At 59.0% G+C, this 12,317-nt stretch overlaps 1 protein-coding gene across 1 annotated transcript in view; it reads left to right on the top strand.

Annotated features, from left to right (window-relative positions):
* Window positions 1-12,131, top strand: part of SLC5A10 (solute carrier family 5 member 10) — a 57,942-nt gene extending 45,811 nt beyond the window's left edge. The window contains exons 10-15 of the mRNA XM_042965926.1: window positions 4,459-4,566; window positions 6,853-7,003; window positions 10,863-11,031; window positions 11,208-11,423; window positions 11,808-11,865; window positions 11,987-12,131. Of these exons, the coding sequence (XP_042821860.1) occupies window positions 4,459-4,566; window positions 6,853-7,003; window positions 10,863-11,031; window positions 11,208-11,423; window positions 11,808-11,865; window positions 11,987-12,093 (809 nt within the window). The 3' untranslated portion in view covers window positions 12,094-12,131. The remainder of the gene's footprint in view (window positions 1-4,458; window positions 4,567-6,852; window positions 7,004-10,862; window positions 11,032-11,207; window positions 11,424-11,807; window positions 11,866-11,986) is intronic.
* The last annotated feature ends 186 nt before the right edge of the window (window positions 12,132-12,317 follow it).

Here is a 12,317-nt window from a genome sequence, read left to right as displayed (position 1 = left end):
TTTGTGCCAATACTGTACTGTTTTGATTACTATAGGTTTGTAATATAGTTTGAAATCAGAAAGTGTGATGTCTCCAGTTTTTCTCTTCTTTCTTAAGATTACTTTGGCCATTTGGGGTTTTCTGTGGTTGTATAGGAATATTTTGGATTATTTTTCTCTATTTATGTGAAAAATGCTGTTGGAATTTTGATAGGGACTACATCGAATCTGTCGATGGCTTTTGGTGATAGGAGCATTTTAACAACATGAATTGTTCCAATCCATGAACATGGTATACCTTTCTATTTATTTGCATCATCTGCAATTTCTTTCATCAGTGTCTTATAATTTTCATCACGAGTCTTTAATCTCCTTGGTTAAATTTGTTCCCAGGTATTTTATTATTTTTGATGCCATCATAAATGGGACTGTTTTCTTAATTACTCTGATGGTTCATTGCTAGTGTCTAGAAACACGACTGATCTTCATATATTGACTGCGTATCCTGCAACTTTACTGATTTGTTCTGTAGCTTTTCTTTTTTATCCTTTTCACAGGTGTCTTACCCAGAACTTTTAATTGTGATGAAGTCTACTTTATCCATTTTTTCTTTTATGGATATTGTTTTTGATGTCAAGTCTAAGAACTCTTTGCCTAGCCATAAGTCCTGAAGATTTTCTCCTATTTCCCCCCGAAAAAGCTTGATAGTTTTTACATCTTACATTTAAATCTGTGATCTATTTTGAATTAATTTTTGTATCAGGTGTGACATTTAGGTTGAGGTTGAATTCTGGCCTCTGGAAGTCCCCCAGAAGGACTTTACAGAGGAGGAAACAGCCTCAGAGACCTTAAATAATCACCCAGGATCACACAGTAGGGCAGTGGGATAGCTGGACTTAAACCCAGGTCTGTGTGCTTTTCTCCTACTCCTTACTGCAACATCCACATCTGGACTGTCTCCCAGGGATGGGCCAGGCCTCGATAGGGAGTGGGGAGCACCTTGATTGGCCCTCAGGGTGTTGTGTCCAGTGGCCTCATTGGGAAGAGTCATTCAATCCATCAACAAACACCGGCAGAAGCTGTCACAGGTCACCGAGTTATTGGTACCATTGCCCAAAGCCTGCAGACATCCACAAGTTGAGAGTATGAATTCATATGAATTCCCTGAGTTTATGAAGGAAAGAAGGGTATTCCGGAGAGAGGGAACAGAAAACACAGAGGCCCAGAGGTGTGGCTGAAAGTGGCTAGGTGGGTAGAGGGCCACGAATGGCACAATTAGAGGCTTGTGATCCCTCCTGCAAGGGATGGAGAGCCACGGAAGTATATGAGCAGGGAGGGTGGTGGGCAGGTTAGTGGTTTTAGATGTTTCCTCTGCGGCTTGCAGGGTGGGTGGGTTAGAGGGGACAAGACAGTACAGTAAGGAGGTGGAGTTTACCTGGGCACCAAGCCCAGTGGCTGGACGTGGCATTGGCTGCAGGGAGGGAGAACATGGGGGACAAGGAGAGGGACAACTCCCAGGCTTCTGGTGTCAGCCCTGGCTGACGGAGGTGCCAATGCAAAAGCAGAGCCTAGTTGGGGAGCTCCCAGGCCCACAGAAGCTGGTTCTCTGGCAAACTCAGAAGCCCCATTCTCAGTTCTCTGGCCCTCACTGTCCTGAGGCTGCTCACTCCTGAATGTGGCATATTCAGGGGACTTTAAGTGGAGACACCTCTGCGGCTGTCATAAAGGAGAGGTTCTTCTTGCTGTTCAGCACAAACTCTGGCAAGTGAGCCAGTGGTGCCCAGAGGCGGTGGCCCAAGCCCAGAGCCTGGAATGGGCTGAATAAACTCGACCAGAATCTCCTGACTCCGGCTTTCTGAGCCATTATGTGGCTGTGACTCTCCCAAGAGGGCTGGGTCCTCCAAGCACCGCAGCCAGCCAGTGCAGGCCCAGAACCTGTCAGGAGGGACCCATCACCTGCCCTCTGTGTGCTGGACCCCAGTGCTCCCTGAAGTCCTGCCGTGGGGCCCTGGGCTTTGTCCTGGGCCCGACTATGGGTCCCAGGCAAGTTATGCCCTTTCTGGCTCTCATCTGCTCACCCGCTGGGCTGCAGGTGGGAAAATAGGGCAGCTGGATCAGACAGTGCCTGACCTTCATCATGGCTCTTTCTGGCATCCTTTCTCCATCTCCTCCTTTCCTCCTAGGCCTTTCCTCCTTCCTCCCTACCACTTACTTGGTTACTCACTCATTCATTCGCAAATGTTCACAGGATCTCTCCTCTGGGCGAGCCCTGAACTGACTGAGAGCTAGGACTGGGAGATGATTCAGACCCAGTGTCCGCCCTTGGGGAGCTCCCAGTCTAATGGGGGAGGTAAAATATACAAACAATTGTGATTCAGTCCTTGGCCACAGGAGCCTTTGAGAGGAAGCTGCTTTGCCCTGGTTGTGGGGGGAGGATTTGGAAAGGGGGGTGTCAGAGGAAGCCTCAGAGGACAAGCCCTTTGCAATGGGCCATGGAGCAGGAGGTAAACAAGGGTAGGACAGAGCCCTGGGAGGAGGGGACCTCGTCTGCAGAGGCACAGAGGTGGCAAAGGGCTGGGTGTGTAGGAGAAAACGCAAGCAGGTCAGGGTGGCTGATGCGTGCATGCTGGAAGGGACCAGTTGTCAAGGACCTTAGATGCTGTGGGAAGGATTTTGTTTCCAGGAAGCCAAGGGCTCCAGGGGTGTGGGGGGAGGGGGCTCCTGAGTGAAACTGTAATTTCGCAAGGATGGGACGGATGGAAGGGAGGCAGTGGGGAGCTGGGGCCCAAATTGTATGAGAGGAGACAGAGCAGAGCAGGGGGCCAAGTGAGGCCAGCAGGGCCGTGGGAGGAGAAGACCCTGGGGCTGGGGGACTGGATGGGGGGAGAGGAGAGAAGGCAGCGAGCTCTTACTGGGCCAGGGAGAGGTAAGAGGACACGTCTGATTGGACACTCTGAGTGGGAGGTGCCAGGGATGACAGGCAGCAGGTGTCCCCGATACCCGGAGCTCAAGAGAGGGTCTGGGCTAGAGACCGGGATCCCAGGTCATTGGGGGTGGGGTGATGCTGCTCCAGCCCCGCTGGCCTGGAGGAAGGGGATCTGAGACCCCCCCCTGCAGTGGGTTGGGCATCTATAGAGGAACTTTTCAGAAAGAGCATCGGAGGGGACAGTACTTAACTCAGAAGTGCCTGGTCTGCAAAGGAAGCAGCGCGTCCCAAGAATGCCGGTGCCTGCCGCCATATTGAAATTTAAGCCCCCAAACTGCCCCCCTCCCCTCAGAGCGGCTCTCACTCCTGTCCCCTTGGAGCTTCTGTTTCTGAACTTCCCCCACAGTCACCATCTTCTCGTCTACTGTGCTTTCTGCAGGCCCCTGCGGAAAATCCCAAGGGACGGGGGCCACGAGGTGTTTAGAGAATGTTCCACGGGAGGAGCACGTGACCGCGGGGTTGACCGCCATTACCCACACTGTGCTGGGGAGTCCCGGCTGCCGGGGGGGCAGTGGAGGAACAGGGTCACACGGGAGCCAGGCACCGTGGTTCCTGCCTCCAAACAGGGTTCTGCTGAGACAGCTTGCTAGGGGGGCCTGGGCGTAGGGTTCAGTCCAGGACACCGGTTAATCCCGCGTTCACTCAACAAAAGAGTAGTTAGTGTGCGCTGCTCCGGCCTTGGGGAGGTGGCCTCGGTGAGACCAAGCCCCCTCCTCACCGGCTCACCAGCCCCTTGGAAAAGCAAAAACAAACAAGCAGTCCCCAGTGGTCCGGAGTAAAGAGATGAGGAAAATCTTCCCTCCCCTGGGAAGGCCTGGGAAGAGGGGCTGGTGGAGAAGGCCTCAGGTGGCAGGGGGGCCCCTGTGGCTGGGGCAAGGTGGAAAGGGGACAAGCCCAGAGGAGCCCGGAAGAGCCCGGCATCACGACGACTGGAGGGGTTTTGTTGACAGCTGAACTGCCGGGTAGTTCTGACCAGGACATGATCTGACTCCCCTGTGTTTTAGGGGTCTTCCCTTAACACCCAGACATAGCTCCAGGTCAGGGTCAGGAGGAAAGGCCCCAGCCTGAAGCTCTGGGCCCAGGGGTGGGGGAAGATGCCCCTCTAGCCTGCATTTGCCCCTCTGGGGAGAAGAGCTGGGGGCCCGAGGGGGGTGAGGGAGACTAGCGCCCCAGATGGGTACAGACGGCGGACTGCTCACATGGGCAGGGCCACACTGCAGGCAACCCCCTGGCCTGGCCGGGGAGGGGGAGAAGGCGTTGTGACAGAGGACGACAGGAAAAAAAAAAAAAATCAAGGCATTAGGGACCAGAATAGAGGCCAGCCCCCTCCTCGTGACCCAGCCTGGAAAACAGACCTGGGGCCGAGTAGCTGCTGGTCAGAGGTGGTGACGGACAGAGCAGGTCAGGCCCGGGGTCTCGGCCACACCAGGGGCTCAGGTGTGTCGGGAGGATGGGGTGGGGCAGGTGGAACATACTGCGTCCCTTTCCTGCAGATGACGTGGGCTGCGTGGTGCCGTCTGAGTGCCTTCGGGCCTGTGGGGCCGAGATCGGCTGCTCCAACATTGCCTACCCCAAGCTGGTCATGGAACTGATGCCCGTAGGTGAGATTCTGGGTGGGGTCTGGGCGGCCTGTGGGGCGGGACCAGTGAGGGCCAGGGGCCCTGGGGGCTGCGGAGGCCACTCCCACGTGGGACGTTCCCCTCCTAGGGGAAAAGAGGAAATAGTATAACAGAGAACACGCTCACGGCACCCCCCCAGGGGCCAGGCATTGTTTCGAGGACTTTCCACGTGACCAATTTGCATCTTCTTCTTCTCAGGAACCCTAAGTGCTGTTATTATCATCCCCACTTTAAAGGTGGGGAAACTGAGACCCAGAGAGCTTAAGAGACCTGCCCAAGGTCACGTGGCAGCTGGGCTGCAGAGCTGGGCTCTGAACCCGGATAATCTGCCTCCAGACAGAACTCGTCCTCGTAACCTGTGCTGTCGGAGCCCTTGAGTAAGGTCGCCGTTGTCTCTTCTTCCAGGCCTGCTGGGTGTCAGACCCTTTTACGGACCGCTTCCCAGTTATGGCTATGAGGTAGTTATTAGCACCATTTTACAGAGAGGGAAAGTGAGGCACAAAGAGGGGAAAGTGACGTCTCCATGGCTAGAGTGGCTGAGATGCCCCAGTCCGTCTGCCGGGGCTCCAAGCCCACTGCTCACTCCGCTAGGATCCGGGGCTCAAGCCCCCCATGACTTCCTGCCTCCCCCAGCTGGTAGCAGCAGTGGGCAGGTTTGGGCCTCTCCGAGCCTTCTGAGACCCTCCGCGGCCTGGTTTCACCACCAGATTCTCCAACCCTAAGTGTCTCCCTCCCTCCCTGTGGCTTCCTCTGTGGAAGCTGGATTCCTGGCCCCACGCTCCCTCCCTCCCGGGGTGCCGAGGCCCAGGGGATGTGGGTGCACGGACCTGGGATCAAAACTCCGCTCTGCCACTTGCTGGCTGAGATATTTGGGGCGTGTCCCTTTCAGCGTCCTCCTTTGTAAATTGGGAGAGCGTGACGCCTACCCACCCCTCAGCGTGGTTGCTGGGATTAAACCTAAGAATGTAGGGACGGTGCCTGGCGCAAGGCTTGGCCTCACTGTGGGTTCCCACCTCTGGGCCTCACCTTCCTCTTCTGTTCTGGGGGCTGGGAGGAACTCGCTAAGCCCCCAGCCATGGTTGGACCATAACCTGTCTCTAGGCCTTCGGCTCCCTGTCTGAAAAATGGGTAGAGAATAAACCCCGAGTTAATCCATCTCCCCGAGCAAGAGACACAGGATGGACAAATGTTTGGGGGAAAACCATGGCCTAACTCGCTTTTCTTTGGGGGCCAGCCCAGTCAGCCTGATAAGTGAACAGAGAAGGCCATGGGATGCTTGCAAGTCACACAGCAGGTCAGGCACAGAAGCAAGGCCAGGCCAAAATGGCACCCAGGAGGCTGAGTCCTCAGGGGAGGGGGCCTGTGTCAAGTTTATCCTAGGGCAGGGGTTGGAGGAGAGACAGAGAATCTGCGGAGGTGGAGGAGGGGCTTAGACACTTGAAGAAAAAGTACGAGAAGCCTTGGAGATAGAACCAGAGAGGGGAGGCGACCAGCCTTACGCCACACAGCACTGAGTTACAAAGTGAGGGTCCTTCTGTCTCTCAGGGCTCCCCACCCTCAGCTCCGCTCAAGCCCATGACTCCCCAGAAGGCTTTGCAAAGAAGGGCCTTGCCCACCTCGGTGGGGACGCCCCCTTGTTTTCCCCTGGAACTGCATTTCCTTTTCTACAGAGCCAACAAGAAAGGGGACCCCCCAGTGCCTGCTGGGGCCTGCCACCCACAAGAAATGGCAGGAAACCCCAGACACTGGGCCACTGCGCCCTGACCGAGTTGTGACCTCCAGGCAGAGGGTCCCGCCCCAGGCCTTCCTCTCCCCACCCCACCCCAGAGTTTTGCCTCTGGCTGCGGAGAGTACCTGGGCACCTCTCCTCCCGCTAGGACCTTCCACTTCCTCATCTGTCAGACGGGTTAATAATGCTTCCGTCACTTGAAGTCCTAGGTGTGAAAGTGCTTTTTCACCTGCAAGGCTTTGTGGAAACAAGATGCTGGTAACTGCACCCTCAAGAGCAGAAGCAATCACAGCAAGCCACAAATCCAGAAGTTTCCACTCCCCCCGCCCCCCCCCACCGCCCCTCCATTGGCCCTTGGCCTCCCAGCCTCTTGTGTTTGGGTCTCTGTCCCCGGAAACCTCCAGCCTCCCTCCCCCTGGGGCTCTGCTCTCGAGGACTTGTGCATGGCCGATGCTGACCAGGGGGGCCTCAGCCAGTAGGACACGGGCAGGAGGGGCTCCCAAGCAGAGTCACAGCGGCCCTGTCTTCCCGACCCCCAGGTCTGCGGGGGCTGATGATTGCAGTGATGATGGCCGCACTTATGTCGTCGCTGACTTCCATCTTCAACAGCAGCAGCACACTTGTCACCATGGACATCTGGAGGCGGCTGAGGCCCCTCGCCGGCGAGCGCGAGCTGCTGCTCATTGGCCGGTACGGTTGGGGGTGGGCGCTGGGAGGGGTCGTGCCAGGCACCGGGGACAGGCTGGGACCCAGGCTTCCCCAGCCACACGACGGCCCGTGGGGCCCCACCAACGGGGGGCTTTGAGGGGTGAGTAGGAGTTTGCCAGTTGCAGAGGAACTTCCCAGGAAGGAGAGGATACAAGGAGCCAGAGTGTCCTGTCCATCCCACATCCCACATCGCTCTGGCCACCCGTTCATGGTCACGGCCCTCATCTTAGATGTATCTTGGACTCTGAGCTGAATCTCTGAGGGCATTTCTGCTGGGTAGAGTCCCCCTTCCCCAGTCGCCCTGTGGATCTGTCTGTCTTCCTAAAATCTGAGCCCTTAGCCCTCCTGATGGTTTCCAGCTGCCCCACAGAGGGCCCAGAGCCAGTTCTCAGGATGGCCACACTCAGGCCACAGCTGTCCCTGGCCCCACTGAGTTTCTTCCCGTTTCCTCCTAGCCCTGCTTGTCCCCTCCTTATCGCCTTGAAGAGCCTCCCTGATCTTTCTAGACTTTGCCCAAGTGTCCCCCCCTCCTCCACGCAGCCCTCCCTGATAGGCCTGACTGAGGAGTGAGCCCCTCTCCCCTCTAAGCCTCCCACAGGGACCATGGTCTGATTCCTCCTGCAGGACATGTGGCCCCTATAGGTCCACCTGTCTCCCTGATGCCCCCCACCCCCCCAAAGACAGGCAGGGGCCATGTCTGGCCCAGCCCTCCATCCCTGTACTCGGCGGAGAGTCCTTTGGGGTGAACTCAGCAACGGGTAATGAGAGGTTGGTGCCTAGTGTGTGAACGTGCCCGCCCGCTTGGGCCCTCTCCCAGCTCCCACCCTCCCGTGCCCCTCCGAGGCTTGCTCCCCCAACTCCGCCCGTCCGGTCGAGGGGCCCAGCCTCTGGTGCGTGTCTGACCGACAGCGCACCCTGCGGCCCCCTGCCCTTGGCTCTCATCCTCAGGGCGGGGTCTCTGCTGCAACTCCAGGCAGGTGGCCCAGTGACGTAAGTCAGCCACACTGCTGTCAGAAGGGCTCTGTCGGGACACGCCATTCAGCAGGCGAGTGTGAGCTCATCTGTAGGCTCACAGCCTCCTCCAAAACAAGGAGCCTCTCCCTCCGGCCTTGCACGAAGCTTCTGTGTCAGCAGGTCCTGGCCCCTTGACCTCCTCTCCCCCCCTGCATTGTTCCCCCGCCCCTCCTCAGTGGCCCCGAAAACCTGCCCCTATCTGGCAGACTCCTCCAAAGCCCTTCCAGGCTCGGCATCCCGGGACCAAGTGCCCTCCAGCTGCCCAGAGTGTGACCGGGTCCCCGGGTCTGGGACCCGGGTAGCCTCAGTGCCCGCTCAGTGGCCCCCATGTGTCGTGCCCCCGACTTCCTGGCCTCCTCAGAAGCAGGCTTCTTTCCTCTTCCCACCTGAAGCCAAAGTCCTAACTGCCCCCCCATTCCAACTCACCCCCCCGCCATGGTGCCCTTGACCCTCCTTCCCACCTCTTCTACCATGTCAAGCCCCAGCCAATCCAGGCTCCACCAACCTGCCTGTGGGCATAAGGCTGTGTGATACAGGGCAGGTTGCTCACCCTCTCTGGGTCCCAGTTCCCTCAGCTGCCAGTTTGGTGCAGTGGAAAGGATCTCATGCTAGGTGTTGGGCCAGGGTTCAGCTCGAAAAGGCCTCCCTCGTGCAGCACGGGGACACCCCCCAACACCTCCAGCCTCTTCCTGCTTAAAACAACACCGTTTAAGCTGCGTTTCCTAGATGGTGTGGGGTCCTGGGTCTCTGGAGCCTCAATCCAAGGAGGTGTGGGACTCACAGAGAGGGGTAACAGAGCATGTCCAGAAGCCTGGAGAGGAGGCCGTCGTGGGGCAGGGACAGGCAGGGGCATGCCAGTGACCCTGACAGTCTCATCAGGTTGGGGTGGCACCAGAGGAGCCATCACAGGCCTGGGGCAAGTGACAGTCCCACATCTGGGGCCCTGATCTTTGCCAGGGCCTTTTGCTCCTGCTCCCCGCTTCTGTCTGCCATTCTCTGTTATCCAGTCCACAAGGAGTGCCCGACGCCTCCCTATTATCCTGCATCAAGCTCAACAATATGGGGGAGCCAGAGAGATCTCAAAGCCCTTGAGGGCCACCCCCCCACCACCGCAGCTGTAGCCCAGGAATGATGGAGAGGGTCAGTCATCCCGACAGCAGTGTGTGTGCAGGAAGGGGTGGGGTTGGAAGGCTTCCTGGAGGAGGAAGGCCTTGAGCTGAGCCTTGGAGGGTGAGGAGGTCAGCCAGGGGAGGAATTGGAGGAGGACATTCCAGGCAGAAGGAACAGCCTCTGGGCCTGGGGTCTCTCTGGCAGCCTGATGGTGACTGAGTTGGAAGGGGAAGCCCTGGAGAGCAGGGGGAAGGCCAGGGCCGCAGTCCAGGCCGGCCCGGAGAGGCCAGGCCCCGCGCACAGACGCTGAGCCCGGTGTGGGCTGCAGAAGACTGTGTGGGGAGGGCGGGGTGGGCTGGGTGTCCGTGGAGCCCGCCTATGCCTTTGAAGAGGGCAGCGCCCGCCTGCCTGCCAGGCTAAGGGTTAATTAGCCTTAATCAAGGTGGTACCTCCTTCCTCCACCCTCTCCCTCAGGCCTGGAAGGGAAGAAAGGGAGGCGGGCGGACAGGCACACAGGAAAGCCCCGCCCCAGCTGCAGACGTAGCCTCTCTCGCCCTCGCTGTCCCGTCTAGGGTTCCAGGGGGGTCTCACCCACCACCCTCCTTGGGGGTGAGGTGTGCCCAAGTGACCCAAGACACAGGGGCAAGGGGCACTCAGCCAAAGAGGAGCAGATAGGACACCTGACCCCAGCTCTGCCTCCTTAGCTGGGCCCCACACCTCTTCGAGGCTGGAGGGCGGCCCTCCTCTGCCTAGAAGCCCTCTGGGATCGATACTTCCTCTGGGCTCCCTGAGCCCAGCCCTTAGGACAGAGTAACAGACTTATCTACTTTCTTTGCCCTGCTGTCCGTGCTGGGGAGGGACAGGGCCCACTCATCACCCAGTCTGGGCTTCTCACACGGTGCCCTGCACTCCGGTGGGCTTCTGAACGGGCGACTGCTGAATGAGTGAGCGAAGCACGTCCCCGCGGCGGAGGCCTTGCACCGAGAGGGGAGGCAGGCAGGGGCCGGAAGGAGGGGTCCACACAGGGGAGGGAGGCAGAGGGGCTCATTCCGGCCAGAGGTCTCAGGCTTCAGAGCTGAGGAGTCCGGGCCCCGACCCAAGCCTTGCACTCTTAGGACAGAGGTCACCCTGTGATGGGTGGTCTGCAGCCTCAGGCTCTAGTGGCGAGGAGGGTTTCAGCCAGAGGCCACCAGCACTAGAGAAGCTGGGGGGGGGGGGGTCAGTCTGGCTGGAATGTGAGGGCCGCAGGCCTCTCAGGAAGCCGGCAAGTGTTTATTGAGCACCTATTGTATGCCAGGGGATGCAGCAGTGGGCTCCATGGATGAGGCTCCCACCTCCCCTGGTGCTTCCAGCCGGGCCGGGGAGACAGACAAGGAGCATGTAAACCCCCCCGAACATACCTCTGTATGTCCACTGGGATGAGTGCCTTGAAGACAAAGAGGAGAGCCTGGGGGGCCATGGCCGGGGGCTCCCTGAGGGCTGACGCAGTGGAGACCCCAGGGACAGGTGGAGTCGGGCGGACCTCCAGGCGGCAGGAAGCCGTGGAAGGGTGGGGGCAGGGCAGGGCCGGCCACATCCCTAGAGGAGTGGACCAGAGGCCAGGGAGGAGGCTGGGGTGGCAGGGGACGGCTGGAGAGCGCATCTTAGTGGCTGCGGGAGATGCGGGAGAATTGAGGGAGGGTCTTCCGGGACGAGCACGCCCACTGCCTGCCCACAGGCTGGTCATCGTGGTGCTCGTCGGCGTCAGCGTGGCCTGGATCCCCATCCTGCAGGACTCCAACAGCGGGCAGCTCTTTATCTACATGCAGTCGGTGACCAGCTCCCTGGCCCCCCCAGTGACCGCAGTCTTTGTTCTGGGCATCTTCTGGCGGCGTGCCAATGAGCAGGTGGGTGGGGGATGGGCAGCACCGGGGCAGACAGGACGGGGGGGGGGGGGGGGTCGGGGCTCGGTCCCCTCCCCGCGGACGGGCTGCGTCTGGCTCACATCTTCCCCTGCCGCCCGTGTGCGTGCTGGGGGAACCTGGGCCCTCACCGTCCACCTGCCCTGCCTCCCCTTCCCCAGGGGGCCTTCTGGGGCCTGATGGTGGGGCTGGCCCTGGGTGCCACTCGGCTGGTCCTGGAATTCCTGCACCCCGCCCCCCGCTGCGGTGACCCGGACACGCGGCCTGCCATCCTCAGGAGCATTCACTACTTGCATTTTGCCGTCGCCCTCTTTGTGCTCAGCGGGGTCGTTGTGGTGGCTGGGAGCCTGCTGACGTCACCCCCCCAGGGAATCCAGGTGAGCCTGCCCCGGCCCCTGACTCTGACCCCTGACCCTCTGCGACTCGAGAATCTTCCAGCTCTTGGGGCGCCTGGGTGGTGCAGTCGGTTAAGCATCCAACTGTTGACTTCAGCTCAGGGCATGATCTCGTGGGTTATGAGTTCAAGCCCCACGTCGGGCTGACAGCGCTTGGGATTCTCTCTCTCCCTCTCTCTCTGCCCCGCCCCTGCTCTCTCTCTCAAAATAAATAATCAACTTAAAAAAAATAAACAGAATTTCCTAGCTCTTGACCCCCCCGTCCCCTTTTGAACCTAGCTGCCCATTTTTCCGTCACCGACCCCTGACCCTGTCTGGGCCCACCCCCGTCCTGCCACCCCCCCATGTCCCGATCGTTCTCCGCAGATTGAGAACCTTACCTGGTGGACCTTGGCTCAGGATGTGCTCGTGGGAGCCAAAGCAGGTACGTGTGTGAGCCTAGGCTCTGAGTCTCTCTCCCACCCCAAGGCACCCTGGACGTAGGAGTATGAAGTGTGGCCCTGTGGGCCTCATCTGTCTCCCTCTCCTCCTCCTACCTCCTCCAGGCGATGGCCGGACACCCCAGAAACACGCTTTCTGGGCCCGTGTGTGTGGCTTCAACGCCATTCTGCTCATGTGTGTCAACATCTTCTTCTACGCCTACTTCGCCTGACGCTGGCCCCGTGGCCAGGAAGGCCGGAGCGCTCGGAATCCTCGGGTCTACCTCGCTTTCACTGAGGACACCGAGGCCCAGAGACCCAGGGACTCCCCTCGCGACTGCGTAGCCGGTCCGGTGCCCACACACCAGTTGAGCCGGCAAAGGAGGAGTCCTAAAAAGGTCGGGGGGCGACGGACAGAAAGAAGGCGGTATTTCAAAACCAGCACAAAGCAAAGAAA

Source organism: Panthera tigris, chromosome E1, assembly GCF_018350195.1.
Source record: "Panthera tigris isolate Pti1 chromosome E1, P.tigris_Pti1_mat1.1, whole genome shotgun sequence".
NCBI classification, from domain to species: domain Eukaryota; kingdom Metazoa; phylum Chordata; class Mammalia; order Carnivora; family Felidae; genus Panthera; species Panthera tigris.
Note: the sequence above shows the minus strand (reverse complement) of the source record. Positions and strands in the feature narration are given on the sequence as shown.